This window comes from Platalea leucorodia, assembly GCF_965183815.1.
Source record: "Platalea leucorodia genome assembly, chromosome: 13".
NCBI lineage: Eukaryota > Metazoa > Chordata > Aves > Pelecaniformes > Threskiornithidae > Platalea > Platalea leucorodia.
In genome coordinates, this window is record NC_138835.1 from 17,384,526 (window position 1) to 17,397,639 (window position 13,114).

The 13,114-nt window shown below is 51.3% G+C and overlaps 1 protein-coding gene across 1 annotated transcript in view; it reads right to left on the reverse strand.

Annotated features, from left to right (window-relative positions):
• Positions 1–13,114, reverse strand: part of CDH22 (cadherin 22) — a 57,114-nt gene that overhangs the window by 28,073 nt on the left and 15,927 nt on the right. The window contains exons 3-6 of the mRNA XM_082325822.1: positions 12,799–12,918; positions 2,537–2,704; positions 1,280–1,467; positions 178–431 (exon numbers count right to left, since the gene is read on the reverse strand). Of these exons, the coding sequence (XP_082181948.1) occupies positions 178–431; positions 1,280–1,467; positions 2,537–2,704; positions 12,799–12,918 (730 nt within the window). The remainder of the gene's footprint in view (positions 1–177; positions 432–1,279; positions 1,468–2,536; positions 2,705–12,798; positions 12,919–13,114) is intronic.

A 13,114-nucleotide genomic window follows, 5' to 3' on the forward strand; every position in this document is an offset into this window, starting at 1 on the left:
TTGGCCACGCATGCAGCACTTGCCACCTTCACCTGCACTGCCCCTCCTCCTCTGCCATCACCTCCCCTCTGCCCCAGCCATGGCCACGAGGCCCCCCAGGCCACGTGTGTCCCTTGCAGGTGGCCCCACGCCCACCATTGAAAGGAAGATGATATGAGGTTTAGGCAGCTGCTTTACCGGACAGGATGGTTCACTGTGTCCGGGTCAAGGGCGGTGACCACCCCCACGACAGAGCCAACGTGTGCGTCCTCCTGGACCTCCATCAGGTTGGAGGGGGGTCGGAACTCAGGGGGCTCATCGACGTCCAGCACCGAAACCCGCACAATGGTCTGGTCCCGGAAGGTACCCAGGTCCACAAACCGTGGGTCCACGAACTTGTTGAGGGCCTCCACCACGACAGTGTGCACTTTTTTTGACTCGTAGTCAAGAGGCTGGGACAACAGGAGAGGGTTAGCCATACCCAGCCTGAGGAGCCCCCCTGCTGCCCTTTCCTTCACCGGAGACATCACAGGCAGCACTAAAGCCACCTGCTCCCCAGGCAGCGCCTCCGTGGGAGGCTGCGAGCTTGTGCTCTGCCCTCCTGTCGGCAGTGCCCACACTGAGGGGGGCAGGAGGAAGAGGAAGCCTCCAGCCCGCTCCCCCCAGGGCCTCCAACAGGGTGTCCAGGCTGCGCAGCGTGCCGGCAGCCAGGATTCATGGGGAAGACAGCACACTGTGTGCTGCACGTGAGCGGGTTTTGATCATTAATCACCCTGCTATTATTTCTACAGGAGAGGCGATCTGAATGCAGTGGCCTTGGTGAACAATCATTCTTTCTTGCCTTCATCAAGTGTTTGCTTGATTGTTTTTCCCACCAAAAGCAGATACAGTCAAAGTGCTGTTGGTCAGGTATAGGAATTAGGTGGGCATAATTCTCCCCTAACAGGTGCTATCAATAAAAGCTGTAAGCACTCGTCTCCATAGCCCTATGCACAGCTTCACCTATGCACGGCTTGCTTCTTCACTGCCACCCAGGGAGCTGCCCTGTGCAGGCTCCAGCAGGCACTGCACTGCTGCTCCTTTTCAGCCTTTCCTCCCAGACACAGGTCTACGTTCTGCCATCCAGGCAGAACAGAGGCAGGTCTCCCCCTGCACCTGCAGGCACAAAAATGCTACTGCTAGAGCAGCGCTCAGAGGAGCATTTATTTCAACTCAAATGCAGCAGCAGGAGTCCCCAAAGGAAAGGGCCCTCTTAGAGATCTGTGCCCTCCCTACCCAGCCAGCTTTCCTCATCTCTCACCTTCTGTACTGTGATGACAGCCTCTTGGGTATTGCTGTCCGTGGTGACTTTGAACATCTCCACCCCTTCCTCATCCTTCACCTGATATGTCATGTCCGTGTTCTCCCCGACGTCGGAGTCCTCTGCCTTCACCCTCCCGATGGCTGTGCCCACAGGGGCAGTTTCAACAATGCTGAACTGATACATCTCTGGAGGAGAAAAAGGTACTAGGGTCACTGCTTCTGCCTTTGAACCCCCTCCAGCCTCATAAGGCCCTTCGCATACCTCCCTGGGGGCACCTCTGGACTAGAGGGCTGCCCAACCTCTACCAGTGTCTGTAGTCCAGAATGCCCTACCAGGAGAAACACATACCCCAGCCCAAAACAAGGGCTGAGGGAAGATAATTGGGGAGCACTAATGTTTCAAGGTGGCGGGTGAAGTAAGGGCTGATTTCTCTGTATGGACACTGCCCTACTGATTCTCTGATTCTTTGCAAACTTTATCATTTCTAATTTCTAGGAGATGCAGCTAAAGAGCTGAGCCTCCTTCAGCTGCAGCACCCGTTCTGGTCTGCCAGCCATGTGCTGCCAGTCTCTGCAGCTGGTGTGCACTGCAGAGATTGCACAGCCCACTCTTCGCAGCAGGATCACCTGCCCTTCTCATTTGGGGAGGGTCCTAGAGAAGACACAAGCATAAGCCACAAGCCACTAGCAGTGACTTGGAAAACAGAGCTGTCCTGTGACAAGGCTGCTGTCTGTGAGCTGGGCAGTGTCACCGTGCCTCATGTTGGGGCAGAGCGTGCCAAACTCTGACACAGTAGCCAGGAGAGGCCGGGCCAGGCCAGCAGCCAACAGCCAAGTCCCTGCCCAAGCTCCCAGGAGTCAGCAGCATGACAGATCAGGCTGCCTTCTTCCCCAGCACTGCTCACTGAGGGGTCAGGAAAGGGCCAGCTCTGCTGTCCCCAACACAGAGCCCTGCTCACTCCCAGGACTAGCACCGGGAGCAGGGGTCTTGTCCAGGGCCCCGAACTTGCTCAGCCAAGGCAGCTGCCCCTCCGTCACACTGCCAGGCAGGGACACATTCAGACCCAGGCAAGGAGCTGTGCATGCTATAGTACCGTGGTGCTGCCACTCTGCAAGAAGCATGAGCAGCTGAGCTGACTCACCCTGCGGATATGTGCCAGGCTGTGCTGGGAGCTGAGCTTCTGTCCCACCACCCACAAAGGGCCAGGACCATGACAAGGGCCAGTGCTCACCCCCCACTGCTGTCAGGACTTACTCTGAGGGAAGCGTGGTGGGTTGTCATTGACATCGGTGACTACGATGGTGACTGTGGTGGATCCAGACAGGCCACCCAGCTGTCCTGCCATGTCCGTTGCGCGGATCACCACCTCATACCGGTCCTGCGTCTCACGGTCCAGGTCAGCCACGGCTGTCCGGATCACACCTGGAAACCAGCAGGACAGCGTGAGCACAGGCAGGTCGCAGTGCACCTGCAGAGTCACAGACAGGGTGAGGCTGGAACAGGCCACTGGACATTACCTTGTTCAAGCCCCTGCTCTTAACAGGATCAGCTAGATATCCCAGCCTCTCTGCACATGGCAGATGCTCCAATACTTCAATCTTCATGGCCCTTCCCTGGACTCACTCCGGCATGCCCATGTCTCTCTCATATTTGGCAGCCCAGAACCAGACACAGCACTCATGTCATCTCACCAGTGCTGAGTAGAAGGGACAGGTCACCTCCCTCAACTGCTAGCAATGCTCTTCCTAATGCAGCCCTAGGTGCTGAGAGCCACCTTTGCCATAGGAGCACATTGCTGGCAACAACAAACAACATCTGCTGGGCCCCAGTGCAAAGGGGAGCAAACCCTTTTGCAGCCTTCACAGAGCTCACATAAGCAAAAGCCGACTGAAGGGAGAAAAGGTCTCTGGAGAGAAGAACAAGCCTGGGGGTTATCAGCCAGGCTGAAACATCCTGAAAATGGCCCCAGAGTCCAGGAATGGCCACAGGCCCAACCTGATCGCAACAAGTCTCTGCAGCTGATTTGCAGGCATGTTGCATGAGAGGTTCCTGACTGCTACTTCTACTGTGGGCTGCCAGTAGCTCTGACAGGGTTAAAGTCTCGCTCAGGGGAGGCTCGTACTTCTCTCCAGGGAGGCCAGGAGCCCAGTGAAGGATTGGTGGGGGCCAGAGACACAGGAGCAAGGCAACTTGCCTGGATGCGGGGGGCTGCACTGGGGTCAGCCTCAAGGTTTGCACAGAAAGGCTGTGTGAAAGCCCAGGCTGAGTCACAAAACCCCTTTGGCACAAATCTGCAACAGCCCACTTATCCTTATCTGCTCAAGCAGGAGCCTGGCTTGCTGCAGCATTCCTAACAGAACATCAGTGCTCTGAGCCCAAGCTCCATTTCCCAGGTGCCTCATGGCCCAAGCATGCTTGGAGAGCCCCCCTATTTGATTTGGAGAATGAGGCGGGGCAGTGTATTTCTAAAAGTCTTTCTGCACAAAACCCCTCATTTTCAAGTGTCCTTCTAAGTTAAGGAGACCGGAGATGATATACATGCTCTGTGTCAGGGGCTGAGAAGCACTAGAGACAATAAAGCTTAACAAAACATATAGTATGTTAGTACTTTTTATGAAATGAAGTCTCTTAAAAGAAGTGTTTATAGGTCTTCAGTAGTCATCTGGGCTTGGGGGAAATGACCAGGACTAAAATATAAAGGAATGTACAACAAGAAACAGAGTAGTAAAATCCAGAAAACACTGTGAAAGACAGAAGTTACAACTTCCTATGTCACCCAGGAGTGTTTCATTTACATGGAAACAAAGCAGAGAAGAAATATTTTAAGAATGAAAAAGAAATTACTCTGCCCTGAGGTGGCACCAGGGGCATACATGAGCATGAGTGCACGCATGAATGCAAGGTCATTGGCGGCACATTCCCACTATACCAGCAACACCCCAGAACAGCCAGGAATCAGCTTAAAATCCCCTCCAGCTCAGTTTCTTAACATTCCCACAGATTTAGACATTGTTTTCTGGTTTTGTAATTGCTCTCTCCAAGATTTTCTGTTTAACTATTAGCTTTACCTCCTCCTACTGTGAACTGCAAAATCCATCTTTGCTTTGTTTCACCAGTAATCCTGCCTGGTGTTAGGGAAGATGCTGGAAGGGGGTTGCCTGGCTGTGCGGTGTGGGTCTCCAGCGAGGAGGTCCGACCTAGAGGGAACAAGGAGTCCCTCCCTTGCCAAGTAAACAGCAGAGAATCATCCAGTTGCTCTCAGCAACTTGCAAGGCATTTGCTGACATGCAACAAAGCGAGCAATAGCAGAGCATCACAGCCATCCAAGCCACCTGGCTCCAGGCATTCTGGGAAGCCTTCAGCACAACTCGAGCACAGAGGAGGGGAGAGCTGGGTGCCAGCAGGCTGCAAGGAGACAAGATGTGGCTTCAGGGACATACCCTGAGGCTTCCAGGCATCAGCCCTCCACAGCCAGCGGGCTGCCACAGTTTCTCCGTTCTTGTCTGGCGTGATATTGTGCACCTCCTGACAAAGGCCATGGGTGAACGGGTCACACCAAGGAGCCACTGGTGCTGGGGCCCAAAGGCAGTTAGAAATGCCACTGAGCTGGGAGGATGAAATCCCGCCTGCCTCCCCTCCTTTGCATGACATTACAGGTGCAGCAGGAGCTAGCAACACTGTTCTGGAGATGTTTCTCTCTCTCCTTGCTTTCTGAAACTAGCAATTATTCCAATGATTATCATTGTTAGGATTTAGTATAAAGACATAACCACCGTTTCAGATCCTTGCAGCTCCCTAGCTCTCACAGATAAGCACAATTTCACTCAGCTTCCCTTGTCCCTCTGTCATTTCAGTTCTGTAATCACCTGGACTCCCACTGCCTTCAGCCCCATGAATCGAGAGGAGGCTCTGCCTCACCCACCATCTCTCGAGCACTTCCAGCATCTGCCTGTTTACACACTTGGGTAACTCTCAGCCCTTCTATCACTCGATCATCAAGGTCCACACTCCTGGCCAGCATGCAGGTCAGAAGCAGCAGAGCGCTGCAGAATTTCTGCTAGGGAGCATCCCAACCCTTCCACGGGAAGACAGTGGGTGTTTACCCTGTGATGGGGCCTAGGGTCTGCACTGGCTCCCTTGTTCATCCTGGGTCTGTTCAGAGGAAGCCATTTGACCAGGAGTCCCACCTCACCTCATCCAAAGGTGCTGAGGGAGCACCGACAAGGATGCGATGAATGCACCTCTAGGCACGTGTCCCATCGAGAACTGCAACCTCCCGTCTGAGAGCAGACAGGAGTGGCCTTGCACAAGCACCATTTCCCCAGGGCTGCAGGGGACTGGCCTCAGCCAGTCATGCTTATAGGCATCTCCTGCCACTCCACTATGAATACAAAACCGTTATTTCTGGGCAAGCACCATCTCATTGAAATTTAAGCAATTCTGTTAATTAACAGGGTCTGAAGCATTTTATAATGAAAATGATTCATGTCAGCACAATAATGATGAATTGGGATGAGAGGGAAAAAGCTCATGCATTCACCAAGGCTGTAATGACTTAACTGAGCTGCTCATAATGATGTAGCTCATAATGCACCATGCAAGATGGGAGGAAAGTGCTCAGGCACTTCCCAGAACATCTCCAAGGTCACCCATCCCAGCGGGGAGCAAGTCTGGGCCATTTGGCACAGGCAGAGAAGGGCAGACAAACAGCCGCAGACAGCTCAGATTCTTCTAGTGGCACAAGACAGACAAAACTCTTGTCTTTGATGGGGGTGCAGACTGTGAGCAGAAACTACCTCCTGCCAAGATGCTGTTTGTCTAGTCCATCCTGGAAAAGTGGGGGTCTGATGCAGATGAACTGCCCCATGCCCCAGGCCTCCAAGAGCCCCAGCAGGATGGTCACTTAGAAAGCTGTTCCTCCTAAAGTTGCATGGGCCACATCAGGCTACTACCGCAACTGTCAGGCTGGTTTTGCCTTTTAGGCTGAGGTACCACTTTGCTAGCGGCCTTGACAGATCAGGGCCTCCAAACATGCTCCGCACCAGTTCCTTGAATATGACACTATGAGTGTTGCCATAAACGCTCACCAGTAGCAAACTTGCATGGTCCCATCTCCTAGAGCCAGAAGAGCCTCTGCTTGCAAAACCTGACTCCCAGGGACTCTGCAAAAGCAGCAGCAAGTGATGGTGGCAGACCTGTTCTCAGGGCACAGTCACAGAAGAGGCAGGGACCTCCACTGCTCTGTGTAGAACATGGAAAGGTCCTCGCTATCATCTCCCAAGATTCACCTTCTTTCCAGCCAGAAAAACTGTCAAACTTTATCCTTCCCAGACACTGCTAACAAAGCAAGAACAACCTCCAGCTCAGACTCATCTCCCTAGTTCTTGTCAGCATCTGTTATAGTTGAATAATACAGACACATGGTGGCATACCCTCTGGTACAAGGCACATGTGACTTTCCAGCATGATCCAGATTAATCAGTATAATTACCAGGCAAGGGGACACTTACAGCATCACATAAATACCGTCAGATCTGCTCAAACAGCAGACTCTCTTTGGGTGATAAAAACAAAGCAGGACAAGGCACTCAGCAGGTAACTGCCTTCCAGGAATCCCATCATTATGGGCTTTGCTCTGCTCTCAGATACTTCTAGCTCAGATGTCCACATCCTCAGAGACCTTCTGGACAAGGCACCTTCCAGCTGAGGGCAGTCAGGAGCACCATGCTCCCTGCCACAAAGTGCAAAGACAAAGTCATGGAGTAATGGATGCGGAAGTATCCTCCGGAGGTCCCTGATCCAACTGCAGCTCAAAGCAGGCAGTCTTCAAAGGCAGATGAGATTACTGAGGGCCATGTACAGTCAGGTTTTGAGTATCTCCAATTATGGAAAAGCCACCTTCACGGTGACAAGTCTTCTCTTCCTGGCATTTGTGTCTTTTTACTGTGCATGCCTGAGAAGAGATAGGCTCTGTCTTCTCTATCCCCTCCTGTTAGGTAGCTGGATAAAATAGATTCACTTCTCCCAGCAGTTTGGTAAGTTAAAGCATACAGATCTCCACCTCAGCCCAGGGGTGGCAAGGCACCTGCCAAATAGACTGCAGATTCCTCACCCATGCCCACACCTGCCTGCAGGGACATAGAAATACCAATTTATCTGCCAAGACACAAGTGCTGCTTGACATCCTGGAGGAGGTCAGCCCACTGCAGATGGGGTCTTAGCCTCAAAAATCAGCTCTTCATCCGCCCTACATGCACAGCCCCCCTTTCTGTCCTTCAGCTCAGGATGATCTGGGAGGCAGAAGCTACAGGCAGCCTGAGCAAGGTACTAGACACAAGGTTCAGGAGGTTCATGGCTCTTCAGCAAATAAGGTACAGAGCTGAGATCTAGAAATGGAAACGTTATGGTTGCATCAGCATAACCAAGCTAAGCAGCAAAGTTAATTAGAAGGGTACAGAGTCACACAACTATTGTGGCTGAGGGATGCTGCAGCCTGCAGTACCTTTCATAGTGGGTGGCCAAGTCCTTTTCAAACCAGTGTGCCCCACAGTTTCTAAGGCAGCACCTGCAGAGACAGAGCTACTGCCACTGCTCAGAAGGAGCACCTAGCAGAGGCTTGTTCCTGGCTGGACTCAGCCTTGCCCATGCCAGCACAGAGGCAGCAGTGCCCTGGAGGGAGGCACCCGCAGCGAGCTCTCACAGATAGGCCAGCACAGTCACCCTTCCTTTGTCTCTTCTTGCAGCAGCTAAATCCCTCATCATTTAATATTTATTCCCACTGCATGTGAGTAGACATACCCTAATTTCCTCAAGACAACCAAATATACAATTTGGTCCCAAACCAACTGAACTTCCTGCACTAGTCTGGAAAGGACTGTTAACATTCAGTCTTGATAATAAGAGCACCTTAAATAAGCATGGCTTCTCTGCAGACTCTCATCACCCATACTGAGAGTCCCTTGTCCCCGTGCACAGCTCTGATGAATAAGCTTCTGGGATGGGACACAGACCTGCATAAACCCATGAGTGCACACAAACACGTACATACCAATATCTGTGTTTCCAGGCACCAAGAAGCATTTTTAACAAACTGGCAAGAGCAGCAGAGAAACACGTTCTGCCTCCCACCACCGCATCACACAAATCCAACAGTTCATCAGCCCAAATCAGCACTCAGCATGTTCCCAGCAACAACTCCTCTCCCGGTCTACCCTTACTACCCTGTCACTAGGGCTGTGGTCAGTCTCCAAACAGGCAAAGCTGACAGGTAAGGATGAAACAACTAATGACTGCACACAAATAACCATAAACTTAATCCCAGCAGGCCAGTATTTCTTGTCCTGCTCTCCCTGGCACAAGTACCTCTAAGCCCTCACCAGCTAAGTCAGGAGACAGGCTCTAGAACTCAGGAGCTGGTTTAAGTAATCATAAATGCCAGACTGCATTTCAATTAGCCTTCTGAGTCCTTCTGCCTTTTCCATGCATACAGCAGAATGACAGATTTTAAGAACAACCTCTTCCTTTCAGTACAAAGCAAGATTCCCATGCACACTCCCAAATTGACAAGCTGGGCTTTTAGGAAAGCACCAAATACCATGAGGCCTACAATGTTCCCTGCTGCGATTGTTCTGTAGCAGTCAATATCCCTGCAAAGAGATGAACTAGGTTGTGTCCCCCTTCTGGGTGTCAAGTATTTTCAGGTTTCCTCCTGAGGCTGTGGGCAGGGATTGCAGGCAGCAGCGAGTCTCCAGCCATGCTGGCCAGAAATGAGAAAGGGCATTGCAAAGAACACCAGAACAGACATCAACAGGCAGGTGCAGCTGTGTGCTGAAGAAAAGCTTTGCCCCTATAAAGGTGAATAATCTGCAGAGGTACAGAATGCAGAGTGATATAAGACAACATGAAAATTCGGCCTGCAAATTTAAATGCATTCTGATTTCTCCTCTCACATAAATGCACTGGAAGTCACATACTCTCTGTGCCCATCTCAGCAGCTGAAAAGCGTAAGTTAGAAGGATCTTGGTAAGGATAGACTTCCTGGAGCTAGAAGAGGAACTAGCACTAAACCTCCAGACCCTTGTCCTGCTGGGCAAAGCTGGGGCTCACAGCCCCCGCAGTCTTGAGCCTGTCCCACAGCCAGTCGGCAGCCTGCTGCAGGGCGAGAGGGGCCCTCTGCAGTCACCCTGAAGCATGCTCAGAGAGCCAACACCCACCACTGACAGCAGAAGTGGCTGTTCCCAACAGAAGCAGCAAAGCACACATATGTGCTTACTACTGTAAAAGCACAGCCTCCTCCAGCAATAACAGGGCAGCCACGAAACAGTGCAATGCAGTTCACCTGTTACAAAGAGCAGACAAAGATCAGCTGCAGCCTATCTGCAAGCTGAGAATGAATGAGGAAGGCAGCACAAAGCCTAAATATGACTAATGCCTGCAGGCTCTTGCAAGGAGCCTAGGGGATATTCTCATAGCTGGCACAGAAAATCATACCTCCAAAGTTTGTGCATACAAAGCTCCCCACTCATACACCAAAAAAGCCAGCCGAGACCTTCAATATGTGCAGGGTACATTCTGGGACCTGATTTGCGGTACACAACACAAACCCACAGACAGTTTCAGTGTCTGAAACTTAGTTCTCAAAGCATGAGAGGTAGTGGCTGGTGTATACGGAAAGAAAGAAAAAGCTCATATGCATTAACTGTGCTTTTTCTTCACCATCATTCAACAGTGTGGAAATTGAAATCATTCTCCACAGCTTTGTGGACACCAGCAAATGCCATGCTGCAGCACCCACTATTCCAGTGGGACCGTTTAGTTGCTCGTCCCCCCCCAAAAAAAAGACGTCTGAGACACTATGGGAATTCAGGGCTTATTGAGTGGTAGGACTTGGCATAGCATGGCATCCAGATGGTTTGGGTCTGCCTTTGAAAGGTCCATCGAATCCAAAATCCCAGCTGCATACCACAGCTAGTAACATCCAAGAAGAGAAGGCAAACTAAGCAACATACACATGGTTCATATCCTGTACTCAAGCGTGCAAATCACACTTGTACATGCAACACCTATGCTATGAAGGACAGCGCGAAAAGAGCTGGTTGGAAAGGCAAGGAAGGAAGTCATGCTGGAAGGAGTCACGGGCTTAGGCAGTGTGCAAGGGAGCATGTGCATGTATGGACCTGCAAGAAAAGGCAGAGAAGGAGGTAAAACCAAAAGGGGAAAACAAATTGTTCTTTGTTACCATATATTATAAGAAATGTAACATGCCAGGTTTTTATGGTTCTTTTTATGGCCATTAATAACAATGGTGGCTCTGAGAGTTATGCTGCTGCTATGGATAATTAAATCTTATGCTCAGGGCAGAAGCCAGGCCAGTCAGGCCAGAATTCCCATGTGGAGCCCTAAAATCCTATTCAAGTGCAGAGTGGGAGCGGGATGGAATTTGCTTGGGTGGATGGGCTGGCTCCTGGCCAGTACCACAGAGACACGATGAAACAACAGCCCCCCTCGGCACTGCCAGTCCTGCGCCTGCTGCCCCCAGCAGCGTGTCCACGCGGGCTAGCACTGACAGCGGGGCACACAGCTCATGCCAGGCACGAGGCCACAGGCAGTGCAGGACAGACTGCAGCTGCATCTTAAGCGGCTGACAGGCAGAGCTACACACCGCATTCCTGGAGCCCAGGCGAGGCAGCTACAAAAGGCTATTTGCAGCTCAGACATCACCAAAGAGTCAGCCGCAGTACCAGCTTTAGCGGTCAGATATTCTGGAAGCAGACATGGCTCAAGAGGGACAGATGACTCCTGCAGATTGTCAGCAGTTTTGCTTTTATGAAACACAAGGAAGTAGAATAGTAAATCAACCCTCCCAGTGTATCAAACAACCAGCTTGAGAATTAAGACACAAAAAGTCAAGGAATCAAGAAGCTTGGATTCCCAGAGTGACATTAATTCTCACCACAGTCCCACAGGGCACATTTTAGTTTATGCCTTAATACAGAGCATTAATGTTGTTGCAGGAAGCTGAGCCTCTGCATGTCCTGGCTCGTGCATTTTGTGCCCAGTGGTCCCTCTCTTCATTCTAGCAGTCAGGCTTCCACTCACACAAAGCTTTCTCAGACTAACAGAATCTCACATACACCTGAATTTTCAGTGTTTAGCCCATTGTTCATTAATCTCCCCCCTTGTCTGCCTGCCCCCCCAGTAAAACAAAGCAAATCTGGGAGAAAAGAAAGCCCAGGTGCAGCAGCTGCTGGGCCAGGAGTGGGTACAGCCCCAAGCTTGTTCTTGTGCACTCTCCCCACCACACCAGCCTCTGTCCAGACAATGGCATTTTCCACCACATACCCCAGCTCTGCTGTCAGGTGTGCTTAGGAGCTACCAAATTTGAGCTTTCCTCCAATGGCAGCCAGGGCTGGTGGCACAGACGGGGCTGTGGCTGGCTTGCCCATGTGCACTGGACTGGTTTTCGGCAGGTGCATGGTTTCACGCAGATGCAGAGGCTCAGGCACACATACCTTCCTTACACTCTCCTTATGCCAGAGCCTCCAAACAAGTTTCACTCTGACTTACATAAAAACAGCCTTAGAAAATATCTATTAGCCCAGACACAGGTCAGCCTGATAGAGAGTTGGCACTTCAGTCCAGGGGTTGATCTCAGCCTGTATCACTGCGGTTCAGCAATAGGGTGGGGGGGGACTTCGCTGTCCAGCTTTCCAACAAGAGCTGTAGCTACCCAGCATACCTGTCCTTTGACAATTTTTCATTAAACTGTGGGTACTTTACTGCATGCTTTGTGCCTTAAATACCTCTTATTAGCATTTGAGTGTCTTCCCTCCTTAGAAAGCTTGCAAGGCTCTCATTAAGGGTAATGAGAGTCACACTCCTGGGAGGCAAGGAGAATATATACCCCAACATCTCCTGGTTACGGTCTACTCTAACCAGTATGTCAGAGCATCATCTGCTAGGAATTTATTACAGAGGCATTTTACAACAGGCTCTATTATAAGTTATTAAGGAATGGAGCAGCTTCTACTGTTCTTTCATTAAATATTAATAGAACATTTATAAACCAATCCTTAATTTAAAGTGTTACCTTTAATCAAAGCCCTGGTGATAACAATGCAGGCTTTGGTAAGGCCCCTCTGGTAGTACTTAAACCTTTCACACTGAGATTTTATGTGCCTGTGGGTGCACTCCTGCTCTGGGCATAGAGCACAGGAGAGCTCTGGCCAGTGCAGGCGTGGGCAGGGCACTCTGGGCTGGCAGCTGCAGGTCTTGCTCCACGGTGCTGCCTGTTGTAGGCACTGCACGGAGCCAGGCAGCAGCCTGCAGGGCTGTTGAACCTCCTCTCCAACACCCAGTAATACCCATGGCATGGGTACCCCAGCACCAACACCCAGCATGGAGGTGCAGGCCTGCTGGCACACAGCCGTGCACCGAACAGATGCAGGACACACGGCCACGGTCTGGTCTCCTGATGCCCCACACAGACTGCCCCAGCCCGGCTGAGCGCTGCTCACCTGTTTTACTGTCCACAGTAAAGTGCTGCTCGCCCTCCAGCACACTGTAGACTACCCGGGCACTGCTCCCATATGTGGGGTCATCAGCATCAGATGCCATCACCTGCATCACAGAGGTGCCTGCAGCAGGGACAAAGAGGAAAACAAAAAATCAGGGATGAGGTGAGAAGAGCCATGCAAACCTCAGGGCCAAGGGCTGGCAGAACGGGAGAGCAGGAGCCAACACTGATCACTCACACATGCTGATGAAAACAAGAACAGTTGGGTGCAAATGCAGCATTGCCTCCCCTCAAAAGCCTGAGAGCCAGGACTCCAG